Raw genomic sequence first — 17,446 nt, 5'->3', positions numbered from 1 at the left:
ACAGGACCTATTTAGCCCTACTGCATATATACGTTAAAAACATTGTATAATCCTTCCATTCTTTTACTTCCAATAAATGGTCTCAAGACATATAACGTAAATCCGCCAATGCTTCATCCTGTAATTTTAAACAACTGGGATTGGTTCATCCTTTCAAGCGTTGAGAAAAGTAACACTACCATGTGATACGCCGTCTATGCGCTTCGTCATGAGCGGCATAAGCAACAATTAAAAAAAAAAAAAAAACTTGGATAATACCATTGATAATCTTTAATGGCTGAAAATACAGAGTCAAGATTTAAAACAACAGTTAAAAAAAAAAAAAAAAAAAACGTATTATATCGACAACTTCCGGGCCGCTAAGCCTAGCACTTTTAATTCAGTTCTACCCGCTTATTCTGTATCTATGGTAAGTTTATCGTTTACTCTACTTAGTTAGTCTGGTACATCAAACGAAAACAATGTCTAAGTCAAAACTGTTTTAATAAACACTTAATTACAAGTGTAATAGCAAAGTACTCCTCCGGTGCTAGACTGTCGCCAGTGCTGTTAGAGTAAGTAATGTTTCCGGAGTCCAACCACAACTGTGCATGTGAACCACACGCGTACATGTGCCGGATGTAAACACAGCAACCCACATGTTACAACTACTAATGACGGTGCCCAAAGAGGCTTCCATGGCAAGTATGTCCACTCGGCTGCCATCTTTGTAACGTTCCCGTGCAGTCTGAGCAGCTATATTCTATGTACACAAGCGGTATAAAAGAACAGCTCATATCTTCTTGACCAGAATCTCCAAAATGGTTGTTCAATATTATGATCAAATAACATATTTTAAATCAGCAATAAAAACTCACAACAACTGTATTATACATTGCGCTTCTGCAGCTCAGGTGACGCTTAAAAAACGCTATTTTCAGGCTGATTCAGCTAATGCGCATGCGCGTTCTCGAGTCGATCAACTGTTTCGAAAAGCTGATTGGCTTTTTCTGCCTATAAGACGGGACTTGTCTAAAACCGCTGGGGCGTTCCAATTTCTTCCATTCATTTTGATGGAAGGGGCCCGTCTCTGCTAAACAGTCTCTACTTTGCCTCACACATGGTCTTACAGTAAGTGTGTAGCTGTTGATCTATGCACACGTGTAGTGGACAGCTACGTGAGTTACATGAATTTGGTCCATTGAATCTGAGACACATTTTGAGGTAAGCTGTTTTGTGACTATATAAACAAAATATTGCATGGTTTGTTCCTCATTGTGGTTTGGATATTGCATAATGCTTCGTGTTATTTTTGCTTTAATTTAATTATGTACCAATTCTGGTGTATTGACTGTAGAGGTACAGAAATCAAGTCATGGCAGGAAGGGGTCGTGGTAGAAGCCAGTTTACCTTCAATGTGGACGCTCTGGGTTTTGGGAGAGGAGATACTTTACCCACAACCGCACAAACACCTTCTCCTCTGTTTCCTGTAAGTATTTCAGCGTAATTACGAGTGTTATTACGTTGTAAAATGTTAACATCACGACCAGGTCGTTATTACACATGTATTGTGCTATGAATGTCTTTATGTCGTTAAAAAAACAGCTTAAAAAGGTCAAGCTGGTTTCAGCCAGAGATCATATACACGAGAAACATCCTCCGTGCTTTTAACACTGGGAGAGCGTGACGGTCAACTAGCGTATTACGACAGTAAACCACAGTTTGCAGATACCATACATATCAATAGGGAAAGCCGTAAACCAACACCTACATGTCGCAAAATTGTCCGTGTCTTATCTTATAAAACAGCGATATTTTTCGGAGTAACCTCCAAACGTAGTTCACCTCGAAAAGATTGTTTAGTAGTGTAAAACATGTTGAAAATGGGTGGACATGCGGTCAATTAACTCAAATTATTAAGTAATGAACTGTTTCCTCACAAAAACAGCGTCTGGAAGTATCTCTTCCATAGACGTCTATTTAAAAAATAGCCTCGTCTCCTCACCAGTAGAATGTCTGTGGGACCGCTGCGTTACGCTGTTTCATACTGAGCTTGTAGGCTCACACATGCAGAAGGGTTCTATTTTAGATGGTCGGCTGTTTGGCCCAACCTAACATGCTGTGTTAGGTAGGGCCAAAAAGTGTCATATTAGACCAGTCTGACTAGTATAAACCAGCATGGCCTTGTTTTAAGCAAGGTTATTATTGATATTTGTGTGTGGTTATGTGAAGTACAGCGAACAGTTATTATATCATCACACAAAACTTTGCACTATGACATTTGTGATTATCAGTTTAATAAAAGTCAATATACAGTATTAGACATTTGTGTCTGTGCTTCTAGCCTATGCAGTTTCGTCCCGTGCCTCTGCATACAGGAGAAGAGGTGGAATATATGCTTGCACTTAAACAGGAGCTGAGAGCCTCCAGTAAGAATCTGCCTTTCCACGTCAGAACAGCCCGAACAAAAAAAGGTGAGATGGGCCAGGGCAAATGTGGTGCATAAAAATGGCCAATTTTGAGCACAAAGGATAAAGGTAGTGATAGCTAAAATGACTTAAATAATGAGGTCATGCAGTTTCTGTATTTGCATTTGAACTGTGGCGAGTTCACTGAAATATTCAAGGCAGCCGATGGCCCATCAGGCATTGATGGTTGAAGATCATGATTGAACTGTTTTTTTCTTTCTTCTTTTTTTAGATGTTGCTCGCTACTCTGATAAATACCAAAACGGAGAGCCAAGGAACAACATCATTGAATGGAGTCCAGGTGAGCAGTGGAAATTGCCCATAGACTTGCATTTCCTTTTTGTCAATTTTAAAAGTGCACTAAGTATTTATTTTTTCTCCCTCATTTAACCCTAAAGACATGAATTGTAATTTTGCAATATATGTAGGAAGTCATGATTACTCACATTAAAATGAAGACACCAGTCATATCAGTAATCTTATAAAAGCTGTTTTATTCTACATGAGAGGGTCCAAACATGGGGCTGCCATGTTTGAATGACCGGCTGAATACTACTCGCTTAATCTCAGTAACTGTCCTGTTATTTGACACTTTCACTCATTGATTAAATTAATCACTGTGACTGTGTATAGTGAATTTCTACAATGGCATCAGTAACTTAAAAATATTGCGGCGATGCTGCATCCACACAACTAGGTGTCAGTGTAAGTCCAACACTACTGCCATATTGACCAGTGCAATATAAACCAAAAATCACTGAGTGCACCTTTGACCATACAAATAACCTCAAAATTGCCCTTCTATAATTTTTATAGAACGATTGACAACTTGGCAAAAAATGTATGGGTATTTTATATATGCGATATTTGCCAAATATATGGTACATACTGTACACCTTTCCCAGTATTGACAGGATCAAAGGAGGACAAACATATAGGATTTAAAAAAAAATAATTATAAAGAAAATGATGTCTAAATTTGGGGTTTAGTATTTAATTATATATCAATCTACTTTTAGGATTTTATGTATTCTGACGTTATTTACGTGACAAATTATTACACCCCCCACATTCTCAATATTTCAAAGCAAAAAATAAATAAAAAATACCAATGTGAATATAAATAGTGAGTACATCAAATGTTACAATTATGTATACAATGTATCATATGTTTTTGCATTTCAGTCATGAGAATTTGTGGGGGAAATGTGCTTAATTGTCATGTAAATCACTTCAGAAAGCCAAAAAAAAAAATCTTAGAGGTCCTAAAATATGCTGTATTGGGATTAATTGTGCAGCCCTAGTGACGCCTTTCCAGAAATGTATCGCCAATTCTCTCTTTCTCTGTTCTTTTTTCAAACTGATTCCAGACTGGAGTCGACTGCCTAAAGAGCTTTGCATTAAAGTACGAAAACCCCGGAAACCAAGTGAGAGAAACTCTTCTATTATTTTAACTAATGCTTGAAGGTTCAAAGTCTTGATACTAATTTAAATGCTATCTAAAATATGCTAAAATGCAACATTTTTGGGAAACCACGTTTTTCAGTATTTTTTCCCTACTGTTACAGATGCCAAACCACAACTCAAGCAAAGACCAAAAATATCTGTGGGCAAAGAAGAGGTTATCAAAACACTAGAGGTAGAAAACGTTCTTGTTCTATGTCACATGCTCAAACTGATTCTTTGAGATAAATCTTGACTACACTTTGACTCAAATGTATCAGAAAAATATACTAAGTGACAGGCTTTTTAAATGAAACACAAAATATCCTGAAGCTGTTCTAAATAGCCTTGAAAATGGAAAGCTTGTAAATACAGATTTGGTTTGTTGATATCCTGATCTCCAATTTTATGTCCAAATTTCATTTGATCGTCTGTATATGTAGTATATATTATTAACTGTAATATTGTGAAATGACATACAGACTCTTGAGAAGAAAGAGCAGGAGCAGCATTCAGAGGAAGAGGAGGACGAGGAGAAGAAGAAACAGAAAAATGATGAGGAGGAGGTGGATGGGGATGAAGATTATGATGAGGAAGAGCTTGAAGATGTAAGGAGAAAACATTTTGTCAGATCACCATAATTTTCTTATAATCTTTTGTCAGCTTTGCTTATTTTCAAAATAGCTTTCAGAAGTAGTCTAAAATTACAAGTAATGGTGAAACTTCAGTGTTTTTAACAGCACAATATCTGTGTTGTTTTTCAGGAGACTGACTACATCATGTCTTACTTTGACAACGGTGAAGATTTAGGAGCAGAGAGTGATGACAATATGGATGAAGCCGTCTACTAATGATTTTAAGATACATTTTATGTGAAGTTTTTGTCATTAGGGATGGCAATTTTAAAGGAATGAGTTCTGGAGTGCCAAGCTATCAGGTTAAACATACAAAAAACAAGGAGAGGACGCATGTAAACAATAAGTGTCTTAATTCAATCACATTCTCTGTCCTAACTTGTCTTATATTGAATCAAGCCATGACAAGTGACTGACTTCAATATCATTGCTAATACTATTGAGACACAGATGCTGCTACTGAGATGTTGAGTTTGTCTTTTTGTGCTGTGATTTCTACGCTGCTTGACATAAACTGCAAAAGTGATCAACATACATGCTGCTGCTTTTCTGGCTGTGTGCTGTAATGTTACCAAACCAAACAAGACAATCTCATTGAGCACTTTTACAGTAAGACAAATATATTGGCTCAAATGGACAAGCTTTAAAAAAAGAAAGAGGTCATCATTCCTGTTTGTGCATGAGAGGACACTACAAAACACTTTAGTCTGTGGATTTAGTGCACCACTCGTTTACACCTGATAATGTCTAGATTTGTGAATTACAGGTGGTTAAGACTATTTTAAATGGTTTTAGTCTAATTTAAACGGTTTTAAGGTTTTTGAGCGTTCCTTGTGCGTAAATGTTATTTAAAGTAATAAATCACCCAAAAGTGAATCATTTTGTCATTATTTACTGATAAGGGAAGATCATCAGTGAATAAAGTCATACATTTCAGTCCTGTAGTGACAATAGACAGGGTTGAGAGGATTACTTTTGAAATGTATCCACTACAGATTACAGTATACATGCTGTAAAATGTAATTTTTAACATATTCCGTTAGATTACTCAAGGTCAGTAACGTAATCTAAATACTTTGGATTACTTCCGCATTGGCAGATAATTTCACTTCACTATAAACAAGTAAATAATGTAAGAAAATACACTTCACTGTAAAAATACATTCTTTGAAAAAAAAAAACTTATGCTGTTTTGCTGCTCAACTAAACATATTTGTTTTTAAGTATATTTAGATATTTTTACAGAAAAACAATGTTTAAATTCTCATTAAGAATAACATTTTCGCATTTAGGGTTAGACTAATACTAAATGAAAAAATTACAATACAAGGCAAAGTAATCTCTTCAGTAATCACAATATTTTTTTGAATATAACTGTATTCTAATTACCAATTATTTGAATTGTAATTGTAGTGGAATACGGTTACTAATATTTAGTATTTTACATATGTAATCCTGTTACATGTATTCTGTAACTCCCCAATCCTGGCAATAGACCATATCAAAGTCTTTCTAGCAAGTCAGTCCATTGTCAGCCATCTTTGGAACGTGGTCTGGACGATGTTTACAGTCATCCTATCTACATAAATGGGGGAACGGTTGGTCAAGATTACGATCAAATAACATATTTCAAATCAGCAATAAAATCTGGCAATACTGGTGTCAGAAATATTGATTCTTTACCTCATATTATGCTAAAAACAAATGTTTTGTTTGCTTGTATTGCTTATGCACGTTCTAGAGTTGAGTGACAGGTGATGTCTGTATCTAAAAGGTGATTGGCTCTTTTAACTTTAAGGCGGGACTTCCTTTCTATATCCGTTAACCATTCCAATTTCTCCCATTCATTTAAATAGAAGTGACCCATCTCTGCTAAATATTCTTTTGACCTTATTCGCACCAGCGCCAGGAATGACAATGAGTCTGTGAGGGATAGACGTGCAGTCTCTTCAATGGATTGTACAGTTGCTTAATAGTTTTTGGATCATTCTGCTTACAAAACATTGAAAAATATCTTTCCAAGAAATTTCCTATGACAAAAACCTCCAGACAACATCAGCTGTGGAAAATGAGAGTTTTCTCATAGTTTTATACAATAAAAAAGGACTTGCAACTGGCTGTCACCTATGTGACACCCATGACAATAGTTGTATCATACTGTTCATGTGTTACACTTGCTATAGTTTACTTCAATGTTGATTCTACGTCAGCTAGCAATGTCAAATGTAAATCACAAACATCAGAGGGACCTTGAGTAAGAAATAACAAGTATAATATATATGCGTACATGCATTTGGGATACTGATAATTCATTGTTGCATGGAAAATCAATGTGATATAGTGATTATTTGTATGAATACAGAAGTCATTTCTCTTGTTATAAACAAAGAAATAGATATCCTGTGATAGTAAACTTAAATATATATGAATTTATGGAAGTGCAGAAAAAACAACACTCTTACATACCTCAGGCCTCTATAGACCTATACACTTTTTGTACTTAAATCATTATATATATATATATATATATATATATATATATATATATATATATATATATATATATATAGACCTCAATATATATGGGGTGGAATGAGGTCACAGGTCTCTAAAGACCCGATATATGCGTTTTAGGGTTAATGCTGCCTTTATATACTTTTTGAACCTTTAAATTACTGGCCACCATTCACTTGCATTGTAAGGATCTTCAAAGCTGAGATATTCTTCTAAAAATCTTCATTTGTATTCAGCAGAAGAAGGTAAGTTATAAACATCTGGGATGGCATGAGGGTGAGTAAAAGATGAGAGAATATAAATTTTTGGGTGAACTATCTTTTTTTAATTCCGTACGATTCCATTCCATAGTAACTATAAACAGTCGTAAATAGAGGGAGTTATGTAAACGTATACTTTTTTGCTCTACAAAAAAATAATAATAATTGCATATGGGAAACCTTTAGAACATGGGAACTGCATAAGGTTGAGTAAACTTAAAGAAAGGCAGAGTTTTCTTTTTCAAATATTTTTCTTCACGTTTACACCAGACAGCCAGCAGGTGGCGAGCTTTCTCTTCAGTGTGGGTGTGCTGCCTGAGATGTTTACGTGTAGTCAGGCATACATCACAAAACCTTTTTCTTTCCCCAGTTACATGGAGTTATGTTGTTTGTGCTCTGTGTGCTCAGCAGATCAGATATCAAGGTTGAGGTTGACACAACAACTTCATGGAAAACATCAGCTCCTTTCTTACACTAAACACGATTCACAAAGTGTCAAACCAGATTTCAAGGCCCTATTTGAAAAATGGACAAAATGTAATACCAAGAATCTAAAAATTATACATTACAAACCTATAGCATGCATTTTTCAAGCATATTTCATCATTACCATCCATCCTTTGATAAGGGAAAATTAGTCCAAGATTCAAGCAGTGAAAAACAGCAACAGCTTAGATCTTGCATGCGTTGTAGCACGTACAATAGCTCCTGCTAGCACCATCTGCACACACCTAGATTGCTACAATTCTTGCAAGTGGCCTGAGAAAAACATGTTATACAACTCTTGCCATGCACTGTGCAGTACAAGGTTGTGGAAGTTAAGTCATCAGACAGGAGAAAATTCAGAAATGTCACCTCAGGGTATCTGTCCCCTTACCTACGAGGTGTCCTTAAACACAACCAAGATATAAACAAACAAGGAAAGACCATGTTTACTCTTTGGAACGGTTTTGTACCAGCATGTGACTTTGTTAAATAAACAGATATGGAATATAGCAGCAAAGCTGAATAAAATATGTACAAAGGTGAAGTTAAATGCATGCAGCCCTTAACTCAAATTAAAGGTGATTTTAAAATTGTGAGATTTAAAAAATGGTGTTTACCAAGCCTGGAAAATACATAGAAATAATAGCAAGCCAGAGTGTTAACATCTGTCTGTCCATTGAGTGTCTCGAGGGAGAGACATTTGTGCTCAAATAAGTATAATCTTTTAAATGTATAAACCCCTTACAATCGGCTGCATATTTTAGCTGCTGCCTGCAATTTTCAAGCCCAGATTTAAAAGTTCACCATACACACATACAGTAGACTAACTGCAAAATATTGGTCTAATTTTACAGTGGAAAGAAAAAAGATTCCAATAATTCATAAATAATAGTGTTTTTTTTTAATAATAACATATTTTTTGTTGTCCTATCTTTAAAAAACCTGTGATTCAGGTTCTGTTTGCTCTATCTGCCTGCAAAAAGCGTTAGTTCAATCTACTAGATGGCAGCAAGTACTAGGAAATATACATTTTCCTCTATCACCTTCCATACAATATGCAGATCTGAAATGCAGGTGGTGCTCTAATGCAGCTGAGCACTCGAAGTGTTTGTATATGTAGGCATTCAGTCTATTTTGTGATCCAACACACCTTTCCCAATGTTTCATCGAATATCTCGGCCTCTAAGTGGACTAGAAGCTTAATCTAGGTGTCGTTGGTTATCATGCTTTTTTCCTGTTGGATTTACCCAAGCAAACTAATTTGAAAGAAAACAGCCGAAGGTAAGAGCTGATATAGAGTTTGGGGCTATTTAGGGCTTACAGACACAGTGGTCGGAGCAGATGTGAGATGTTTGTCTTTGTTGTCTTACAGAGATCACATTTGTGACGCAGAGGTTTTCAGGTCTTATCTTGTTATTTTATGTTACATAAATACAAAGTGATGGAGTTCTATAAAAAAAAAAATTAAGCTTTCAAATGGTACCACATAAGACTTAATTATGTATCCGACACTTTGACATATTAAATGTAAACTTATTACACTCTCCTGGCCCCACCCAAGGACCTGCCAGCCAGTTTAAGGGTTTAATAAAGGATTGGCACCTGAAATAAAAAATTTGCACATAAATCTTTATCACATGATTTAATTTAAATCATTAAGTATTCATGAATGACTGTAAAGATCATGGAAAATGCATTGAAATTCATTGGACAAAAAGTGGGTTAACATTGCATATTGGGACAAGGCTATGCATTCTTCATTGTATGTTTTAAATACCAACAATAAAGTTAACATTATGCAACAATTCATATATTCAATCATGAAAGTCTCTTTGCAAGTCTCTTTTGTAGGCCCAAATATTCAGTTCATTATATCTGCACATTTTAACATTTAACCACATGCATGGGCATTTTGGAAGTGGTTCTGTACTCTGCATAGGGGCCTCCTGTTGCTTAGACTGCACCAGGCATGTGTCAGTGCCAGGCAGGAGGCTGTGAATTTACAGCTTTGGACAGCTCCAATATATTTAACAGCACTTATCCTGTCAGCAAGCTTAATATTGAGGGTCCCCCATAATATGTCTTAGTATGCCATGCATGGCACCTGAATATTTAATTATATTTCATGAGCACACTTAAAGTCTTTGACAATTAAGATTTAAAAAGTTTATTTTTCAGTAGATTGGAGTTAGAGTCATTATTTAGATCAGATGTAGATCATTTTGTTATATTATTAATAACATAGCATGTTGACAACACGTGTGAGCTGAGAGCATATGCGTAACTTCCTCTTGCACAGAGGACATTGCTATGTACACATTGTGCCTTTGTGGTGAGACAGAGAGTATGCTGTGCACACCCACAAGCAGAACAAAGCTTATGCACGTATCACAGCTGGAATATTTTTGCTGAGTCCAGCTCACATAGGATCTGACTGGTTTGATGTTGACCTTGTTCATGCACTTTCTTTTCTTTTTTCCTAAGTGAGTTGTGAGTGGTTGGAGATGAGATGGCTGGTGGACCGTGCCGCTCCCAGCAAGATGCCGCCCAGGGAGTCTGCCCATGTCGCCCACGACTGTCAGACTATTATGTAATATCTGTTGTTATAGGTAGGTTAGTTTAAAGATGATTAGAGGATTTGTCAATATTATAAAGACGAATGTTATATGTTCTTATTCATCTTTTTTATGTGTTATTATTTTCATTTATTAGTGTAAATGTCATCTCATGTCATCAATTCTTAAGCTCCAAACATTTTTAAACAACCTTAATATGTTGTATGGATGAGCCGCATTCGAAGTCAAGGAGTAGGGGCGGACTGGGACTAAAAAGTGGCCCTGGACTTTCTGGGCCAGGGCTCCCACCGAACCCAGCCCACAAACACACCACACACACCATAACACACAGGCTCAATAATTTCATTTTACAGCTCAATTTCCAATATTTGTGTTGAAAAAATAAAAAGACATTTCTATTGACTGCTAGTCACGACAACGGGCCCCACCAGTGCAAAAATTGCATAACTTTAAAACATATAAAACCACTGTAAATGTGATAAGTGAATTTTTAGAGAAAGCACTAAAAATAAGCACTTTATAGTTCTGACAAATAACATGTTAGAAAATGATTTTTCCAACATACAGATGTTAGATTAGTGTCTTTAAATCTGCAGTGTTTTACTTTCTTCCCCAGATTATTCTTGATATAAAGTGAAAAGCCCAATGATTTTACAAGTGCTGTTTCTGCTATCTTTTAAACAAAATAGTTGACTCAAATAGCCACAAAGTAATATTTTTTATGACTTATTTTCTGCATTTTTATCAGTCGTGAGCATTATTCAGCAAGCCACACCTCTGCTCCCATGATTTGCAGTATGAATAAATTATTCAAATGGCTGTGTACGTCTCATAGCTTTACTATTTGCCCATTTTATTTATGCTGCTGTTATTGTATTTGCTGTAACTTGCAGTTATTTGTCATTTTGTGATTATTCAGAGCTCATCTTATACTTAATGGTTTTCATTATTATTGTGATTTGTATGTCAGTTCCACGCAAGATATTGAGTTCATACGCTCATATGGATATGAGCTTCGAAGTGTAAATAATTTCTAAATAAAAGCCATTGAATTGGCTTACCTTGCAGAGTTGATTGAATTTTCATATTATAAGGGGTCCGCGTGGGTATGCTAGAGCCAAGGGAGGCAGTCTATATGGCATGTAGGATGGGTCCAGTACTTGTGCAGCAGCTGACTGGCCCAAATTACACACTGGCCCACTGGGCAAACGCCCAATGCTCCCGATGGGCAGTCCACCCCTGTCAAGGAGGTCTATAATATCTGCAGAGCGTTATCTATTAGATTCTCATTCATCTCAATGAGAGTTACTTGGCTGATTCTTTACATTATTCTGGATTATCACATGGGACACACCATAGTACAACAGTACAATCATCTTGCAGTTTCTCCGTGTCTTCCTCTCTTTCTGCTAGAGGTTAAGCCTGCTGAAATGGGAAGTGATAGAAACGATTAGTTGGCCTGCTTTGTCATCACCTGACATTTTTGCCCTGAGGTCACTTCTGAGGAATTTAAAAATATTACACACATTAGCTTCAGGGCAGCATGCCAAAAAATTCAAGTACTCCTCGCTGCAGACTGTAGCGATGACATAGTGGATCTACTTACATGCATATTGGATTTTAGTGACATAGTGGATGTTTTAATGCGCATGCGTATTCACATTTTAATCTTTTGTTTTATTACAGTAGTGTACTTAACGGGAATGAATACAGTATATATATATACTGTATTCATTCCCGTTATCAACATCATTGTGCTACAGTCTGCAGCAAGGACCCTCTCAAAAAATTAGGTCAGGAAAGGAGATTTAGAGCACCACTCTCCTCTGTTTCAATCCTGTTAGCAATACTATGAAGCCCTTTTCACAAAGTCATCAATTCACAGCAACAAAGTGACCTGATCTCCTTTATTTTCATTGACGACACAGGCAACAGCGAGCATTGGCGACACGACGTGTGTGTGCTGAACTTCGGCAGCGACTACTAATGGAGTAAAGATTGTGTAGCTCATAGATTCCATCTCCTGATTACGCAGGAGATTAAGTCCAAATTAAGCCCAAATGTTGCTACCAAATAGTCCAGTAACATGACATTGTCCCCACTATTCAAAGTTACTGACATATGGCATGTCCCATCACACATTATTGTATCAATCCAAGTTTGTTTACCTCAAGCTCGAATTATATTGTGTTGTCTCAGCAGTCTCAAAGGCCCAGTGTAACGCAGTTCGATGGAAAGGAGGAGGCGAGAACCGGCTTTTCAATATAAATAATATTTTAATGAGAAACTTAAAAGAGAAACACACACATGATGGACATGTGCGTAAACTATCTCTCTCTCCCGCACTACCCTCCGCAGTCAGCCTTTATCCCTCTCGGAGGCTTGATTAGCCTGATAAGGGACCGGGTGTGTAGAATCACGACCCGGCCCCGCCCTCCACCCTGCCACATTCCTCCCTCGTTCTCTCAGGCAGGGGAGCCCCCTCTTTCCCTTGGAGACGGCGTGCCTTTAGCCCTATCTGCCGGCAGGTCATCCCCGTCCACCTGGATGAGGGAGGGGACAAAGGGAGGGGAACAGAAATAATTAAATAGGGTGGGGGTACTTCCTGTAACAGTGTAGTACCTAGTAGAATCACGACCCGGCCCTGCCCTCCGCCCTGCCACACCCAGGTTCTTGTCCTTTGTTGAAACAAGGAAGTAACTGTCGACAAGTTCGATTTGGAGATTACATTTCTCCTCTAAGACTACATTTTCACTCCATTGATGGTTAGGTTTAGGATTAGGATACACTCCTCTGTACAGTATTGCATAATTTACAGCTTGCTTTTGGCATCAATCTCTGGACAGTTCACGCAAAAACTGGAGCTCATGTGTGCCCATACATTTAAGTAGGTATAGCAGAAGGCCAGAGACTTCTAAATGGGAGTGGAACAGGTCAGTCCAGAAGGGGCGTGGTTGCCCAAAAAGAGATTGTGCTAACTCCAAAAGAGAGCGTCACTTCCAATCATGGTTAAGGTTAGAGAAAGGGTTAGGATAGGGGTTCCCTACATCTTTAATGGTGGTTTGGAGCTCCATATATATTGGAGCTATATCTCTCCATACACTGAGAAGGATATAGCTGCTGGTAGAGCTCCAAAACTGGGAGGGATCGCTATGGAGCTCCTAACCTAAACCTTTCCCTAATCCTATCAGTGTGTGGATGTGATGCCCTTTTTTGAAGTTGGCACGACCCCCTTTTGGAGTAAACCCGCCCCATCCTGGAGTAACCCTGCCCTCTTTTGGAGACTCCATCCCCATTTGGAGGTCTCCAACCTCCAAATTGGAATTACACAGGCCTTAAGACCTCTAGGGGCAGTGGTTCAAATTTCGGCAAATATAGACAGAGATTAGCTGAAGAACTTTTGACCTACTTTTGCCGAATTCATGGTGAGATCAGTCTGTCCTGTCTGATACTGGAGCTAAGTGCAGGGAAGATGGAGGAGGAAATAACTCTGTGAGCAATTTCACTGTTCAATTTGATTTGACTAGAACCACATTCATGTATATAATTAAAAAAATGATGCATGGAAAAGCTTGTCAGAAATTGTTGGTATTTTGAGTGAGTCTGATTCACTTATTGATAGTTTCATCTTGATCATGATTAGATGCAATAATCCCTGCTGTAGTTAATGTAAAAACACTCTCCATTTCAGAATGTTAGAAAGCAAGAAAACTGATTCCTTATAATATTAGACTGATATCCTCTTTTAACGGCAATGTACTCACATGTTATGTGATTTACAAAAGCCAGTTGTGCTGCCCATCAATAACGTTGAAGCAGAACGCCCACTAGTGACATTCAGTACAGAGACAAGTGACATAAAATGAGAAAGTCTTGGTGCTTATGTGTGAAAGAGGATTAGTCTATAGTAGGAGAGACAAAGGTGTGGGAAAATGGCCCTCACCTGGGCCACCGCTTCCTATACACAGATTACACTGTCTGTTTAGAGAAATTCTTCACCACCGGAAGTCCATCGGGCGAAATTCCTATTCACGCAGATTCCAATTGAGATGACTGCATTTTGCCTGCGGGATTTCGCAGTGCCAAATTAAATGTTGTAATGATCTTCAATAAATGCCACTTGTCTGAACAGAGCAACAGAGTACCTTTATTTTCTCAAGGAGAACTGCCAAACACACTCCTGAATGGAGTGTAATGAACTAATCATTTTTTTTTACATTTTATGCATTTGGCAGACGCTTTTATCCAAAGCAACTTACAGTGCAATTATTACAGGGACAATCCCCCCGGAACAACCTGGAGTTAAGTGTCTTGCTCAAGGACACAATGGTGGTGGCCGTGGGGTTAGAACCAGTGACCATCTGATTTATAGCCCTGTGCTTTAGCCACTACGCCGCCACCACCACTCTATCATACACTCATTACATCTCACCTTTAAATTTTTTTACATTAACATTAAAGTATACCTTAAACACATCTCTTTAGTACTGAAATACATTCAACACATGTACAGCATGTAAACAGCACTTACAAATTCAGGGCAATTGTTCAAACAATTTTGTCAGGGCAGCCGAATCTCACAAAAAGTGCTTTCGTTTTTAACACTACTGCTGAGGCAGTAGTTGTTGGCATGTGAATTATCTCAAGGATTCGCGAGAAAAACAAGGTAGGTGTGCTTGTCATGCTCACACAGGTCATTGGCAAGTATTTCCAAGGCTTATCTGGGAGAGGAGTTGAGAGGTTCCTTTTGCTGTGTTCATTTCACCTCAAGTCATATCTGACAGGACTGAACCTTTTGTTTGATTTCAGACAAGATGCCAGGCCACCACACTGATGTGTTGGACAGCTCCCTACACTTCCCCTTAATAAAATAACTGCATTTTAACTGCAGTACAAGTGTGGTAAATTGGAAGCAGTATTTACAAACTGCAGGAATACTGCGTCCAAATGACCACACTTGTACTGCAGTTCTACTGTTGTTCTCTAGAACTGCACTCTGCACTCCTACAAATTAAACATGTGCTATAAATACTTCAAAACTTGACCAGTGACTGCAAACACAATGCGGGTTAATAGCAATCAGCAATGTCTTGCCATTCAAATGTTTATTGAGGTTTAAAAGCTTTTAAAGATTTGCCTGGCCATTAAGACACCTGATCATCAGCAATGCAATATTTCAAATTAAACATTCACTAGCAAATATAAAAGTATAAAATAAACATGAAAAAGTGAAAAACATGAAAAAGGCATCCTTTTTCACAAATTATCAGAGCAAGTGTCATGAACGTGATACAGTACATGCACAAAACATTACATGACCTCTATACTACAGTACTGTAATGTAAAGAACACCCATCATTGGCAATGTTGTTTAAAATATTTTACTGAATGATTGTGATGATTAGTTAATCACAGATTTATAAAATGCTGAAATATGACATTATATACATCTTATTTGTCGAGATGTATATTAATGTACATGTGTAGATGTTGGAAATTATTCACATTAATTAAGTTACATTCCCACTCCACCACACTGGGTGGGAGCTCTTATATAGAAGAAAAATTGAAAATGAATTTGAAAATGTATTTTCACAAAATACACAAAACGCAGTTTGTGGACTAATGAATATTCCTCTTGCTATCACCATATGGAACAAGAGCAAATTAATGAATGTGATCCTTGACTAGTAGCCATCAATCCAATGCTTTGACTAAGATTAAGATTCAACTTTATTGTCATTGTGCAGAGTACAGGTAAAGAGCCAATGAAATGCAGTTGTTTTCACATCCCAGCTAAGCTGGGGTCAGAGTGCAGGGTCAGCCATGAAACAGCACCTCTGGAGCAGATAGGGTCAAGGGCCTTGCTCAAGGGCCCAACAGTGGTATTTTGGCAGTGCTGGGGCTTGAACCCCCAACCTTTTGGGCAGTAACCCAGAGCCTTAACCGCTGAGCCACCACTGGCCATAATGGGAGACTAGTGGGAGAACGAACCAACAAGTAAACTAAACTACTCTCTAATTCAAATATTACAAACATTACATGCGACTAACCACATGAGAAGCAAATGTCTGGGTTCATGGGATGACCGAACTCACCCACCGTGAATAAATTGTTACCCGAATGCATGAGTTTTATCACAGAGGAGCCATGCAAATATTGTTTCACAGACATCACTTTGAGAAACAATGACCATCCAAACAGGGCTTAGTTTTGCTTTTAGCGGTACTACTTCCCTCATACTTATACTTTATCCAAATAGTCCGGTAAAACAGAAATGCAACGAGGCGCGAGGAAACGCTGACTGCTTCACTCCACGAGTCGTGTGAATGAGTCTTATGTTTGCTGAATCTGTGTTTGTTTTACACAACAATTACTGTTAAGAGGTCCTTTCTCATCACTTTGATGCAGTGTGTTTGTCTCTCTTGAGAGCCTTGGTTACCTCTTATCTTTGAGAAAAGGCCAATAAGAATTGGCGAACAGAATTTGCATGCCCCTCCCCCGGACATACGGGTATAAAAAGAGGAAAGAGTGCGTCTGTTCAGACAGGTTTTGAGCTGAGGAGCCGAGAGTAAGGTCCCGGCCATTTCAGTGGCTAGTACAGTGTTGTGGCAAGAGGGACACAACGTCTCGTTCCCTCCATAGACGTTCCCTTTCTGTTATTACAATACTGAACTGTGTTACATGGACTGCTGATGCAGGTGCAAACAAGCTGCTGCATGCAAAAAAGCAGGTGCATCAGACTGCACGTAACCTTCCCCAATGCCCCAAAAGACATCATAGAGTTCCCCACATCCCGGGGCGACGTAACTAGCATGGGAGCAGGCCGCACCAGCTGTGCCAGCTGTGGCCATTTCTCTCTCTATGTTTTCTCTCCATAGAGTGTTAGATGTGGCTGGGGCCATCTAACGCTATAACACGCATCGGGGAAGGCGTTCTTTTCCTATCCTATTCTTTCAGGGGGAAAAGACCCAGCAGGGGAGGTTAACATGTGGCAAAATACGTCACATGGGCTTACCAGCCACCTATGGAAGTGGTGTGGTGGTAGGTCCTGCCTCGATGGTGAGGAGCTCTACAAACACAGC

At 38.2% G+C, this 17,446-nt stretch overlaps 1 protein-coding gene across 1 annotated transcript; it reads left to right on the top strand.

The window, feature by feature from the left end:
• Positions 1-1,053: 1,053 nt before the first annotated feature.
• Positions 1,054-5,395, top strand: polr3gla (RNA polymerase III subunit GL a). Its single transcript, XM_052093435.1, has 8 exons — positions 1,054-1,203; positions 1,337-1,468; positions 2,324-2,453; positions 2,680-2,748; positions 3,818-3,874; positions 4,016-4,086; positions 4,373-4,498; positions 4,655-5,395. The coding sequence occupies exons 2-8, from the start codon at positions 1,355-1,357 to the stop codon at positions 4,739-4,741; spliced, it is 654 nt and encodes a 217-aa protein (XP_051949395.1). The 5' UTR covers positions 1,054-1,203; positions 1,337-1,354; the 3' UTR covers positions 4,742-5,395.
• The last annotated feature ends 12,051 nt before the right edge of the window (positions 5,396-17,446 follow it).

This window comes from Xyrauchen texanus, chromosome 26 (genome assembly GCF_025860055.1).
Source record: "Xyrauchen texanus isolate HMW12.3.18 chromosome 26, RBS_HiC_50CHRs, whole genome shotgun sequence".
NCBI classification, from domain to species: domain Eukaryota; kingdom Metazoa; phylum Chordata; class Actinopteri; order Cypriniformes; family Catostomidae; genus Xyrauchen; species Xyrauchen texanus.
Note: the sequence above shows the minus strand (reverse complement) of the source record. Positions and strands in the feature narration are given on the sequence as shown.

Excerpts from the sequence above, each read along its gene's own strand:
- polr3gla (XM_052093435.1), top strand. The coding sequence starts at position 1,355 with ATGGCAGGAAGGGGTCGTGGTAGAAGCCAGTTTACCTTCAATGTGGAC. Across the intron at positions 4,087-4,372 it reads AGGTTATCAAAACACTAGAG|ACTCTTGAGAAGAAAGAGCA; the intron begins GTAGAAAACGTT and ends AATGACATACAG. Across the intron at positions 4,499-4,654 it reads ATGAGGAAGAGCTTGAAGAT|GAGACTGACTACATCATGTC; the intron begins GTAAGGAGAAAA and ends GTTGTTTTTCAG.